The sequence below is a fragment of the Centropristis striata genome, chromosome 15, assembly GCF_030273125.1.
Source record: "Centropristis striata isolate RG_2023a ecotype Rhode Island chromosome 15, C.striata_1.0, whole genome shotgun sequence".
Classification (NCBI taxonomy): domain Eukaryota; kingdom Metazoa; phylum Chordata; class Actinopteri; order Perciformes; family Serranidae; genus Centropristis; species Centropristis striata.
In genome coordinates this window covers 34,278,838-34,293,061 of record NC_081531.1, presented here as the reverse complement: position 1 = coordinate 34,293,061, position 14,224 = coordinate 34,278,838, and the positions used below count along the sequence as shown (strand labels likewise).

The 14,224-nt window shown below is 36.0% G+C and overlaps 1 protein-coding gene across 1 annotated transcript; it reads left to right on the top strand.

Annotated features, from left to right (window-relative positions):
• The first annotated feature begins 54 nt into the window (after positions 1-54).
• On the top strand, positions 55-13,925 carry rnf121 (ring finger protein 121). Its single transcript, XM_059351051.1, has 9 exons — positions 55-182; positions 2,614-2,651; positions 3,548-3,689; positions 4,319-4,473; positions 4,583-4,690; positions 7,487-7,607; positions 8,460-8,593; positions 10,365-10,466; positions 11,618-13,925. Exons 1-9 carry the CDS (start codon positions 105-107, stop codon positions 11,736-11,738), a joined length of 999 nt encoding a protein of 332 aa, XP_059207034.1. The 5' UTR covers positions 55-104; the 3' UTR covers positions 11,739-13,925.
• The last annotated feature ends 299 nt before the right edge of the window (positions 13,926-14,224 follow it).

Here is a 14,224-nt window from a genome sequence, read left to right as displayed (position 1 = left end):
CGTAGATTCCTGTCCCCCTTGGTCCGTCCTATGGGTCCGTCCATACCCTCTTAGGGTTGTTGCTAATGCTAATGGATCCGGAAAGGTAAAGCAGCACTCCGAAGATGGCCGGGGTGTTTGAGGTGGAAGTTGATGGTGTAGAGCACGACCATGGGCTGGAGCATCACGATGAACCCCACCAGGTGAGAGTTACGTACCACAGCCAGGTGTTATGGCAGAAAATAAATAGACGGGGGATGAATTTACGCCAGAGTTTCAGCTGGCAGCTGGTATCTGTGTTAGCTAACTGCTAAAGACGGGTTAGCCTAACGTTAGCGCTAGCTGCTATCTAACCAGCTGGTGCAAGGCAGTAATTGAGTCCGGATGATAAAAATACATTGTTTATTGTGCATAACTGATTGCGCATCATTAGACAAAACCGCAGTGCAAGCAAAAAAACGCCCTGAAATCATTTAGCTATGCTAAGCTAAGCTAATTCGCCGGCTAGCGTTCATATCCAGCAACTGCTTCCATCTTTTCAAAACTAAATCAGACGCTGTTTTTTTTTAAACATTTCTTTTAAATGTATAATAGCTTTATTCATTACCGAAGGTTCACTGATACGTTCAGAAATAAATTGTACAAATAAGGTGATGTGGCTGACCGGTTCAAAGGTCACGTCTCCCCTGTGACGAGGGCCAAGAGTGTAAGAGTGTGTATCAGTGTCAAGCCAGGGGAAGCCAACCAGAGCACATCCTGCACGATTTCAGTCTTCTTGTCAACCCAAACCCGGATATTAAACTGAATTCAACCCTCTTAACCCTATAAAGCCTGAACCATGAAATAATTGCCAGAAAATTCAATTTTTTTAAAACCGAGTGCTTATTAACTTGCTGACGAATTTTAAAAAATAAATAAATTGCATATATGAATTCTAATTTGTGTCATATTTGATACATCAGGTCTTTTTGTGCAATTTGTTGCTCACAGTTTGTTTTTCTTGAACTAACAAAAACATCAAACAACAACATTTTTAACTTTTCCTTTTTCCTCAAACATGCAAAATACATATTTTTTCCATATAACACAACATCATACATCTGCAGATATGAAGTTTTTTAATGCAGCAATGAATGATCCACTCTTGGAACCTGCATATCATTTTTGCTACATCTGGTATTTTTGTGCAATTTGTTGCTCAGTTTGTTTATCTTCAACACATGTATACATCAGGTTTTTGATGATGTAGAGGTCTCAAAAAATACTGTATCTAATATGATACACTTGGCTTTATAGGGTTAAACCCCAATCCGTTTCTGGGCGTTCTTTTTTGTTTTTGCTCTTTTTACATTTTGCTCACAGTGCCCTTGTATTTTTACTATGTAGCATATATACTCCAATATTGTCCTGCACCTCTAGGGATCAGCACAATCATGGCTAGAAGGCATAACTCTAAAAAATATATTGTGTGCAGAATACACATAATTATGACATCAGTTGTAAAAAAGAGAAGAACAAGTTGAGTCAGTTTCTCTGTAAAAAATGTTTTATTATGGAATTGATGTATGCAACACTTTTCCAAGTTTCATGAATATTGGAGAAAAGAATTGCACACACATGCATAATCTTTTTGGCAATGTTTTAAATGAGACATGTAGAATAAAGTGATTTTTGACAGAAATATCTAATTTTAAGCTTTGCTTTGGTATTTCTAACAGACACTTTTGTGACCTATGATGCGTTCAAAGAAAGCTGTTCAAATGTTCAAATTTTGATCACAATGCCTAATTTTTTCCCATTTTCTTTCCACGATAAATGGTGTATTTTTGGCGGTCTTTCAAAGAAATCATACGTTGGGGTGCAGAGGAACTCGCAGTGTGTAAGAGACACCACAGAGTGAACTAAAACAAGTGATAAGAGGTATTACAGTCATGTGGAGGTGTAGTTACTAAATGTGCAGCAGAGGCGGAATAGCTGCATGACTGGCATCACAACAGCCCGGCAAAATACACATTAGATTCTTGTGTTTGGTTCACTTATGATTTTAGTGTAATTGGTTTGAATATAAATCTATAACAAGGGGACTTAAAGAGCCATGATGACTTTTTTTTTCTTGTCCCTTAATGTGTAGGGACAAAGTTGTTAGAGAGCATTCACAAAAACCTATTCATCTGCAGAATAACGTTTTTTAATCAAATGTTGCTCTTCACATACATGATAGTAGCACAGATTGGTTCTCTAGTCTTATTACTGTTCATTTTCTTATGTTTCAAAAAGGGGCAAAATATAACTCAAACAAGAAAAGGCATCATACTTTACAGGATGTGCGATTTGAGTGTTCATAGCTTCAAGCTCTTATAGCAAGAGAAGGGTTACAAAAAAAAGAATAGAACAAAAGTGTTAATTTCAGTCATGAGTAAGTAGCTGAACAAGTCCAACAACTTGGGAGGGAATAGTTAACCACGCTGAGTGTGTTTGAATTAAGTCACACTTAATTAATAAAGTGCACTCTGCAAAGGCAAACTACAGAAATATTTCCTCCTGATAGTTTGTAATTTTCCTCAAAATGGTTCAGCTGGTTATGTGGTTAAAAAGTCAACAATAATGCTCATTGTTTTGTCTTTTCCCTTTTAGGTGGATCTGTCCAAGCTTTCACCAGAGGAGAGGTCGAGGTTAGTATCTTTGCCGAAAATTCAGATTTTGCAATCAAGGGCGCTGAGTTACACTTACAAGCATTTCCATTCCTTAATACATTACAGGTGTAAGAAAATATGTTCACACATTTGAATTTTGCAATATTATGTTTATGCACTGCTTTTCAAAAACACAATTAACATGCAAAGATTTTTAGCAGACAGAATGCACAAAAATGACTGCTAAGATGTTATTATGACTGCATAAAAAAGTAAACCATGTTATGCATATGGGTTTGTGTTCTTCATACTGTGAAATGATTAAATCAAATATATCTTATTGTCAGATTCTTGCCACTACACAGCCCCGTGATATGTACGCAAGGTTTTGGGTAAAGAAAATAAATCCATACATCCTAACTGAGAGCTTAGATAATAATTGAAAAAACAAGCACTGTATGCACTGTCCGTATGCACTACCTAATGGCACTTATGTCCTAATGGACTCAAACTTAACCAATGGCACTTACTCGTGTGTTTTGACTTTTACTTCGTCTTTGCTTGTGTTGTATCAACTCTCAAATGTACGTCTCTTTGGATAAAAGCGTCTGCTAAATGAAATTGTAGAATTGTAGCTTGTAGATTAGGCAAATTAATTTCTTTGCACGGACCACTGACAAATGATAAACCGATTAGAAAACACTGTAAACTGTGATGTTTGGCCAGTCTCGGAATACAGTAACATATTAGTTAAGAGTATTATTGAAGTTCACATTTCATACTTATCAGTCATTGCCATTAGGTGACGCCAATGTTCAGAGCTGTATGTTACACCCTTAAGGGCACGCCTAACTTGCATTGTTTTGAAAACAGACATTGTATTGCTCCTAGCGACATAGCATTAATTGAGTATGTGTTTCTTTCTCTTTGCACAGGGTGGAGCATGCAAGAATGCATGCGATACACAAAGGCCATGAGGCCATGCACGCAGAAATGGTACTGATCCTCATAGTCACCCTTGTCGTGGCCCAGCTAGTCCTGGTGCAGTGGAAACAGAGACATCCAAAGTCATACAATGTAAGCAACATGTTGAAGCTCTGTATGTAATTGGAGATACTTCCACGAAGACACATAATTACAATAATTTGTGTGTGTGTCATGTACAGTACAGGCCAAAAGTTTGGACACACCTTCTCATTCAATGCGTTCCCTTTATTTTCATGACTATTGACATTGTGATTCATCAAAACTATTAATGAACACATGTGGAATTATGTACTTAACAAAAAAGTGTGAAATAACTGAAAACATGTCTTATATTCTAGTAAGCAAAGGGTGGTTACTTTGAGGAATCTAAAATACAAGACATGTTTTCAGTTATTTCACACTTTTTTTGTTGAGTACATAATTCCATATGTGTTCATTCATAGTTTTGATGCCTTCAGTGAGAATCTACAATGTAAATAGTCATGAAAATAAAGAAAAACGCATTGAATGAGAAGGTGTGTGTCCAAACTTTTAGCCTGTACTGTATGTATGTGTCATTACTTATTTAATTTTCCTTTTTTTCCTCTCAAACTATCCGAATATGAAAAGTTGTCAATAGTGTCTGTCTTTTTAAGTTTACATAATGTCTGATGCTGATCACTTTTTCTCTCTGGTGTACATGCATCTTTTATTTACATGTCCGCTCTGCTGTCTTGTAGCTGGTGACTCTGTTCCAGATGTGGGTAGTTCCTCTCTACTTTACTACCAAACTTCACTGGTGGAGGTTCCTGAGCACGTGGTTTATCTTCTCTGTCATCACAGCCTACATCTCCTTCCGTGCCACCCGCAAGCCGCTGGCCTGCACCACACCAAGGTATCAATACGCATAGTTACCTGTAAATGACAGTTCAATCTGCCTTTGTACAGCAGATTGTTCTGTCCCTTTCAATTTCTGACATGTCCCTTCTCTTTGCTGATGGCAGGCTGGTGTATAAGTGGTTCCTCCTCCTCTACAAGATCAGCTACGCCACAGGAATAGTTGGCTACAGTGTCGTCATGTTTACACTTTTTGGTATAAACCTAATATTCAGGTATGTATCGTCAATTCCTTATAATTTCACTGGTGCCAAATGAACTGTAAAACACATTATTCAGGGGATATTGACTCACTTTTGGAAGTAAAATCCTTCAAACTACAGGCTGTTTTTGACAAGTAGTCATCTTTTCCTGCTTGTCATTTCAGGAAGTATAAAGTTCTGTTTCTTCCTGATCTTTGTCCCACATGTAGCACTTAGCTGCCACTAGGTGATGATGTTTTGCCTTTTTTAATATCTCTTCTGGTCATCACTGCTGTCAAACAGTGCAGTCATCTGAATCCCTCATTAATAGCTTTACACTGGCTGGTTGCTTGTCTTTTTATGCATTAAAGCACCAATCAACTATCAGGTTTATAGAATTTGATTAACATTTTAGGAGTATATAACAATATTTTACAGCCTGCTTTATAGTGTTCAATAATCAATAGTTCATCCTTCATTCATTTGTTTGAAAGTAAAGTGGTTGACGGGCGTCCCGGTGGCTCACACTGGTAGAATCCGGCCTGAGGTCCCTTTGCTGCATGTCCTCCCCTCTGTCTCCCCCTTTCTATCTGTCTCTATCTAATAAAGCAGTAAAAATGCCCAAAAAAATAATCTTAAAAAAAGAAAGATAAGTGGTTGTATGAGAAGTAAAGTGACATCATGTGATGCTTATAAATACGTTTCCACCGTAAGATATCATCCTTTGCAATGACATAAAAACATGCGTAGGTATCGCAGAAACTTCCCTTCAGACAAGGAAATGACTAATGGTTCCAAGTGGAGAAATGCAAAAGAGCTTTAACTTTTTTTCCTTCAGAGTCCACAGAAGGAAGTGAAAGTTTTTAGCTTTGGTGTGGCTGTGGCCTGTGGCCTGTGGCTGTTTTATTTGTTTATTGTTTATTTGGCCTGGTAATCTTCCCAGGGTTCACACCTGACATACAACCAATTAACACATTGCATGATAGAAATGAACAGCATCGAATAAAATTATATTCACATACAGTTCAGAGCCAGTCAAGTAGTCTAGCGTAGTAGTCCACTCACTACAGCCTCTGAATGAGCAAAGGGCTGAGCACTGAGCCGCGCCTTCTAGTCGGTTCAGACTTTCCAGACGTCACTTACTACGCTGTAGTAAGGTCATATGACTCCATATTAAGGATGTTCCTTACCACTTATTTCCCTGACGTGTAAACAGAAATCTAAAATTAGACATCTAAAAGCAAGACGACTGTCAAAACGCGGTAAAATTTAATATAGAAGGTTAAAAATTGTCAGGAAGAAAAAAATTAATTGACATCATTAATCACATTTTTGCATGATCTTTACACACTGAACAGAATCACTGCAGGTTGTAAATGATGTCATACAGGTGAGCTGACTTTAGCACCAGCAGCCTTCTCTTCTGTGGTAATCTACCACAGAATGGATTCGGTCTTATTTCCATTTTCTAGCAAATCAAAATATTTCCAACCTGCTCTTGTTTTAAGAGATGTTATCTTTATCTTCATTTTGTTTTTTTAACCTGCCTTTGTTTACATTAATATCCAACAGATGCTGAGGTAACACTTTACAATAACCATCATTTATAAACGGTAAACAGGTAGTTTATTAATGTTTAATCATCATTTATAAACTGTTTATAGACCATTTAGAATGGTAAATATATAATTTATTAATGTTTAACTAACTTAATCATGTATAAATGGCAAATAGATGTATATTTATTTATAAACATGTCTATTAATGTACGTTTATAGTTACTTTACCATTAACAAACAATTAAATTATAATGAATTGTTTATAAATAGTTTTAGTTGCACCCATTTTAGTATTTTTAACTCCATATTAAGTATGTTAATGATTTTGAAATGATTCATATACCTTTTAATAAATTGGTTGAAAACATTTAACGATTAAATATGTATAGCACTTTGTAAATGGTTAATAGCTGGGTTATAAACCATCTATAAACATTATTTAGTTGGTTATTGTAAAGTGTTACCGATGCTGATATTTTTAAGCTAAATTAGGAAGGCAATTCAGTGCAAATTATATGAATTTGTATTTTTTATTGTGTACATAAATACATTTTTTATTGCAATTAGTTTACACGGATTGGTATCTCTGGAGCTGACTAGCAAGGGTAGCATTTTTTTAATCGACTTCTATAATTACAATTTTCATATTAAATTTACTAAATGTTATATGTGCAATTGTTTTGACACTTGTAAATTGACAACAGGACTTATTTGTTTGTTCATTTTTTTAGTGTGCTGTGGGATTGTCTGCTCCACTTGAGATTAAGATTGCCTTATTAGGGGAGAGGATATGGGGAAGTTCAACCTCATTTAACCCATCCTTTTTTTTTTTTTTACACGCAGTGAGCAGCACATTTCTGCAGAATGTACGCTGATTTTATTTATTTTTTCAGATCAGGAAAGTACTTTTAAAGCTTCCTATGTGACACTGCAATCTTCCACTTCCTATCTAGAAATGCCATTTTACCTAAATACTTCCTTGAATTTTGGACAAAACCTTTGGCCTAGATTTCTCGATTTTCTTTATTTTTCTTTGATTTACATCAAAATCGATTTTAAGCTTTTGTACGCACAGACATCTGTGTAAAAAGGTGTTTTGATTTAGGAAAAATATAAATAAGCTTGGCAATAAGATACAAGAATTTAAAACAAATATTACCTTTGGTACACACACTGACACTATAAAAACAGACATATCTGTTTTTTTAACTATGTTAAAGTTAAACACAGACTGAGCCATGATTTCCATACAGTGCCCTTTTCTGTCCAGGATAAAGCCAGAGGATGCAATGGACTTTGGCGTTTCACTACTGTTCTACGGCCTGTACTACGGGGTCTTGGGAAGGGATTTTGCAGAAATGTGTGCAGACTTCATGGCTTCAACGGTTGGGGTAAGTGGACAGATTGCACTGCATGTATCTTTGTAGGAACCTGGTCTCACAGGAATCCGTGAAATAGCCACGGATTCGCTTAACTCAAAATAGAATAGAATAGAATATATCTTTATTGTCTGTTCAACAGAGCAGAAATGTTTCTTTCGACACGGCTATAAAAATTCATGCAGAACACACAACAATTACATGAAGTGAAATAAATAAAATAAAACAACAACACTTCAGTAAAAACACACAACATCAATAAAAAGAATGAATGACGTGGGGTACAGTGTTACTGGCCACTATTTATTATAGCGACTGCAACTGGTAGGAATTACTTTTTATAGATGTTTTTATCCGTGGAATAGCCACGGAATCACTCAAATTTCCGTGAAACTGACACGGATTTGGCTACAATGCAAGTTAATGACAGTCATATCCCGTGGCTATTCGTGTTCCAAGTCACGTGACTTTCAAGGTCCCGGCGGTCAGAAGAAAAAACATGGCGGACAGTTCTCTCATTTTTAGTGAAAGAATCAATATTTTGACCTATTTTCTGCATAAAAATGGATTTTGATCACATTTCTAGCGAGAACATATATGTTTTATTTTCTAAATTTTCACTCCGTGAATGTACATAATCACTTTGTATGTTGGAATAGCCACGGGATATGACTGTCATTAACTTTCATTGTAGCGAAATCTGTGTCAGTTTCACGGAAATTTGAGTGATTCCGTGGCTATTCCACGGATTTTGAGTTAAGCGAAATCCGTGGCTATTTCACGGATTCCTGTGAGACCAGGTTGCTTTGTAGGTAACGAGCTAAAATATGATTTTCACTTTAATTTCTTTCTCTTTTTTTTCAGTATTACAGTGCGTCCGGCATGCCCACAAAGCATCTCTCTGACACTATCTGTGCTGTGTGCGGTCAGCCCATCCTTGTAGACGTTAGTGAGGAGGGGATCATCGAAAACACGTACAGATTGTCCTGCAACCATGTGTATCCTTCCTTGACATATTTTGAACAAAAATGAGAAGTTGAGCTGTACAATGGAGAATTTCATGTCCATAAAAGGTGCAGTTTTGTATCGGAACTGTATTGCGTACTCAATTAGCTGCCCAAAAGGGAATTGGCAAAGATTACATGACCTTTATGTCAGACCGTTGACATTAGGACAGTCTGTTCATCTCAATTTGTATTACTTCCCCCATGGTTATCACATGCTTTGTCCACTGCAGATAACCTGCAACTGTTCATGGATTTATATAGAGAATTGCAAGCTTAGGGTAATAATTATAGAGCCCATCTAATATAACAGCAGGCTGATATTGGTTTGATATAACTTTATTGGCAGAAAGGGAAAACTATTTGTTTTATTTGCTACAGATTATTTGTCTTCATAATAATTGAACTTCCCATTTACGTTTACTGTTTCAGATGTGCCGTCACTTTATTTACCGGTAATTTTACTGTCAAATTGTTAATTGCAGAAAAATGCCAGAAAGTTTACAGTTTTGGAGCTTCCTCAGCAACACTGTAATACTGTTGAAGTTTTTTGTATCCCTCAAATATGAATATTGGCATTAGTCTAAAATTCCCAAATTGTTGTGTTATAGCAATTATGAGAGTTTAATTTAAAATGTAAAATGTGTATGTGTCACATACACAATCGTGCCTAGCTACAGAAGTTAAAGTAGAAAATACATTGAAAAGAATACTATACAAAATAGAATATTTTACAGAAAATGTTTTTTGCAGGTTGTAAATTGTAGATTGGACAATAGTGAAAATCCAAATGACATCGAGCACGTTCGAGTTAAAGGTTTTAACTTGAAGCGTTTAGGGTGCTCCTGCAGAAATTGCAAGGCTCGTACAGCAGAAAAACACGAGGTGCAAGAGCAGCTAGCAAGAAGCTTTGTTGTCAAAAGTCTCCTGAGGCTTATCTGTGCTCTGCCTCATCAGGGCCTTAAACAAAATACAGAAAACTTTTATACATCAGTTTTACTCTTAGCACCTTTTACTCATCCGTGTTGTCTGTATTTTAACCACTTAAGCATGCTATTTTCTGTCCATATAATGTACTAATTAGGGCTGTCATCGTTAACGCGTTAATCGAGATTAGATTAATGCAATCCATAACGCGTAAAAAATTTTTAATCGCATTTTAATCGCAAGCCTTTTTGCTATTATTTATTTTTGAAGCAATGGTTTCATGACCACACTGTTGTAGCATTTTGCTTAAGCCGTATTTTTTATTCTGAAATAGACAAGTGGTACTTTATTTGAAAAACTGTATTTGAAGTAGACAGTGTATTAAGTTCGTCTACATGGCACTTTTTTGAAAGAAAATACAAAAGGTCAAAAAGGAAATTCTTTCTTTGTGTTCATTTGATTCCCATTTAAGACACAATGGTAACAAATGATTTACATTATGGGCTTAAAACTGCCTTTAAATGCGAAATAACAGATTTTAATCGCGATTAACTGTGGAAATTCTGCAATTAATCGCGATTAAAAAAATTAATCATTTGACAGCCCTAGTACTAATGTTTCTTTTCAAAACTGAGGAGCTGAATTATTATTATTTTTACATATTAATGTTTATCAATCAGGTAGATAGACAATGCCGACGCATTTTATATGTTATATGTTAATATATTCTTCAGCAATAAGCTGCAAAAAAGTAAACTTTGTATAGAAATGAAATTTTAAGCTGCTATTTGAACAGATACTCACACATTGCAGTGCTGAACCTTAACCCCAAGTCCAGGTTCCATGAGTTCTGCATAAGAGGATGGTGCATCGTGGGAAAGAAGCAGATGTGCCCCTACTGCAAAGAGAAGGTGGATCTGAAGAGGATGTTCAGTAACCCGTATCCTTTTTATTATCTAAACTTTAGCTTTGATTTTTTTTTTCTCCAGTGCTGCATTATTTCACTTTGGTTAATTTGTTTATATCCTAACAGTTCCTGAGTCCTAATTGTTGTAATTTTAGAGATGATATGTAGTACTGTGCATGCACAGGCTTTGTGGAAGATAGAAAAAAGTGAAAGTAGGTAGGGCTGGGCGATATGGCCCTAAAAGAATATCACGATATTGCAGGCATTTTTTGCGATAACGATATTCTTGAAGATATTAGGAGATACCTAAAAAGATATAGAAAATGTATAAATAAATAAAAATCTAAAATGTAGTGTGAAGTGCAAATCTCAACAGTTGCCAAATACAAAAAAATTTACTCTTGACTCTTGAGTATAAGCAAATAATAAAAATAACCATTTAGGGGTTCCGGGGGCATATTTTAATGAAATATTGTAAAGGAGAATAAAGGTTCTTATATGTTTTATTTAAGGCATCTTATTTTGACAGTCTTCTTGTAAATTCTGTGGCGGATTCTCTTAACACACTGTGCTCTTATTTTGAAAGCTGCATGTGTTTAGCGACAGGGAGTAAGTAGCTTTTTGTGATTAAAACTACTTTAACCACTTCATCAACAAGTAGGAACGTTGCCAATATCATGATATGCATTTTTTTTAACCATAAAAAAAATATACCGATATTATCGTGAACGATACGATATGGCACACCCCTAAAAGTAGGTTTAAACCAGAATTGGGCATTTTCACATCCAGTCAACGTTCAGGAAACCCAATCATGCCAACTTACTGGAGAAAGACGTTGTTCTTGTAACAGAAGGGAAGTTGGGACAGCAGTGTTCGGTGGATTTTTCAGACAGATTATTGTACGTGGAACATTTGGAACAAGATAGGACAATTTATAGGTTGTTTAACAAGTTCCTGTTCCTTTTTGTGGCTCAGAGTTTACACTTCAGACAACTGTGCAACTCTATTTGATAAATAATGACATTTAGAGAAACTGAAAGTGGTTTCTCTTCCTCAGGGTCATATGAAACCACTTGTTATGAACCAGTTATTAAGGCTTTATATGGGCACCCATTACACCAACTTCACCATTTGTGATTGCTGTTAAGTTTTTTTTTTTTTCCTTGACCCATTTTCTTTAGCTGGGAGAGACCACATGTCATGTATGGACAACTTTTAGACTGGCTTCGGTACTTGGTGGCCTGGCAGCCTGTTATTATTGGATTTGTGCAAGGCATCAACTATGTCCTGGGTCTAGAATGACCTGCGACTGACAGAAACGGACACACACGCCATACAGAAGATGTGCACTGGCTCAAAAGACTGAGGGCCTAACATTGAACTAAAATACCAATAAAATGTGTCTATACTTTTTTTGTATATATTTATAGCCACATATCTGTATTTACAGTTCATTTGAATTTTATTGATAATCTGTCAATTTCCCAGGATTTGCGTCACAAAGCGTCACACCTTGATCATTGGTTTGTGCATCTTTTGACCTAGTAAAACTGTTCTAAAAATCATTAGAGAGGTGCTTTTTACTAATTTATGTCTTAAGTGTTTGTTAATTCTTAATTAAAGGATCATCTTGGAGTTTTTTTAAGTAAAGACCGAATGGAAGTCAACGTAAGAAATCACTCCCTGTGCCTCGAAAGTACATGTACACAGTATCGACACTTCCCCTGGAGTGAAGTCGCCACTGTGTCTAGTATGTAATGACTCATGTAGCTGTTTGACATAGATTTCACAGTTTGAATTGGAGTGACTTTAGTGAGGGTTTCCAGTCATGCGTCATGTGACGAGAGGCGTCGCCATCATGGGGAAAAAGTGGTAATCCTGTTTAAACGGAGGATTCCTCATACAGTAGTTGAGCAGATAAAACCGGATGTTACAGGATTCCAAAATGTCTTCATGCACACTCATCCATACCAACGGGCCAAACATAAAGCCATGTCTCACTTCACTACGTTTGTATGATTTTAACCCATTGAGGCCTGAAAAACCGCTGGGCGATTTTAAAATAAGCCTCTAATTTTCTGGAAATTCTGGAAAAATTCTGGAAAAAAAAGTGTGAACTCTTCTACTAAATAATAGATTTTTCAGCCTCTGTAGCAGATAGAAATGAAATTCAAAAAGTATTTGAGAGCTTATACAAAATACTACAAAACGACGTAAACGCTTTCCAGGCATCAATGGGTTAAAGTGGACACCGTCTAAACAAGGTCTTCTGTTTTCATTCATACAATTAACTATCTGTTCTTAAAGGGCCAGTTTACAAATTTCAAGTTAAAAAACAAATTCTTACCTGTAGTTGCATCCCACCACACATATTTGAAACTGTTTAAGTTTGGCTGTGTCAGGTGTTTTCTTTTGAAACTACTTTCTAACAGAGAATGAGTCACTGATGAGTGTGTTCTGAGGAATGTTAAAGATTTTCTGGAGTGACAAAATATCATTTTTCAATGCTGAGCACTAATTTGTAAGGTGGAATGTACAGTAAGCATCAGGGTTTATTTCGCCATGGTAACCTGTTCGCTGTACATTATCTCGCTTATTACATGGCTACTTATTAAAGAAATTAATAATTTGACACAAAATATTGATGTGACATTATTTTATTGATTTAGGAAAAATGTCTGCTGCCACAATGCAAAAATATAGAATTTTTTTATTTTGATAAATGGCTTTGTTGAATACCTAATTCTGATTGGTCAATTTTGGCATTTGTGCTACAAATAAAAGTTGATTTTTAAAATATTTTTTTTTTTGTATTTTCCTTTAGCCTAAAGCACTAAAATTATTTTCAAATCAATATATTTTTTGTCAATGTTTTGGTTAGTTTTCTTTAGTAAATAGCCATGTTAAAGCTTGATAATGTACAGCGAGCGGCTCATTGCAAAATAAACCTTGGCGCTTGCTGTAAAATGTCCTCTATGTTGTGACAGCATAAATCTCAGAGATAAATATCACAAATCTTGGCCTGTTAGACTTCAAACTACCTGCTTAATACCACTAGAGGTAAGTAGGGTGATTGTTTTCTTTTATTTTTATTTTTTCAGTTTTGGTGAACCCAGGAAACACAGACCAAAGCTCCGATATCAGTTAGCAACTTAACTAAAAACCCTCAACTGTTCAAGATGAATTTGAAAAGGGGAAAAACAAATATTGTAGAATGATCCTTTAACTTAGTGCGAGTGCTGATGGTGGTTATACTTATTTTCTATGTGATCTGATCAACCCGAGGTCCCTTTATATGTGTATTTTCTAGTCCAAAGTTGAGGGAAGGTGGCTGGTTTTTGCAGGTACATGCCTCATGATGCCAACTCTCTTCTACTTGGACCTCTCTACCACCTTTTACAGTAAAGGGACTGTGTACAACAAGACCAATTTGATCATTTTGTTGTCAATGTTTTGATCAGGATCTGTTAATAAATGCAACATGCTTTAGATTGTGTGTACATGTCTTTATCCATGCATCCTTGAGTTTTATTTAGTAGTTGCCCACTGGATGACCTTGCATATTAAAACAGTGGCAATCACAAGACTGAAAGCTGAAAATTAGTCAGCATGTTTGGTTTATGTAACCAGTGTGTGTCAACAAGCTGCCAAAAACATGCGTGGGCTAGTTTATGAGGAAATCCCCTAAGTATCATAAGCATATGCGTCGTGTTTTGAGTGGGTGTAGGGAAGTGAATTACGGTTTTGTGTATATATAGTAATCTCATGGGCAGTCAACAGCAAGGAGC

Bases quoted from the DNA above. Each gene is read 5' to 3' on its own strand.
- rnf121 (XM_059351051.1), top strand. From the start codon at position 105: ATGGCCGGGGTGTTTGAGGTGGAAGTTGATGGTGTAGAGCACGACCAT. The intron at 2,652-3,547 runs GTTAGTATCTTT...CTCTTTGCACAG, and splicing joins TCACCAGAGGAGAGGTCGAG to GGTGGAGCATGCAAGAATGC. The intron at 4,691-7,486 runs GTATGTATCGTC...TTTTCTGTCCAG, and splicing joins GGTATAAACCTAATATTCAG to GATAAAGCCAGAGGATGCAA.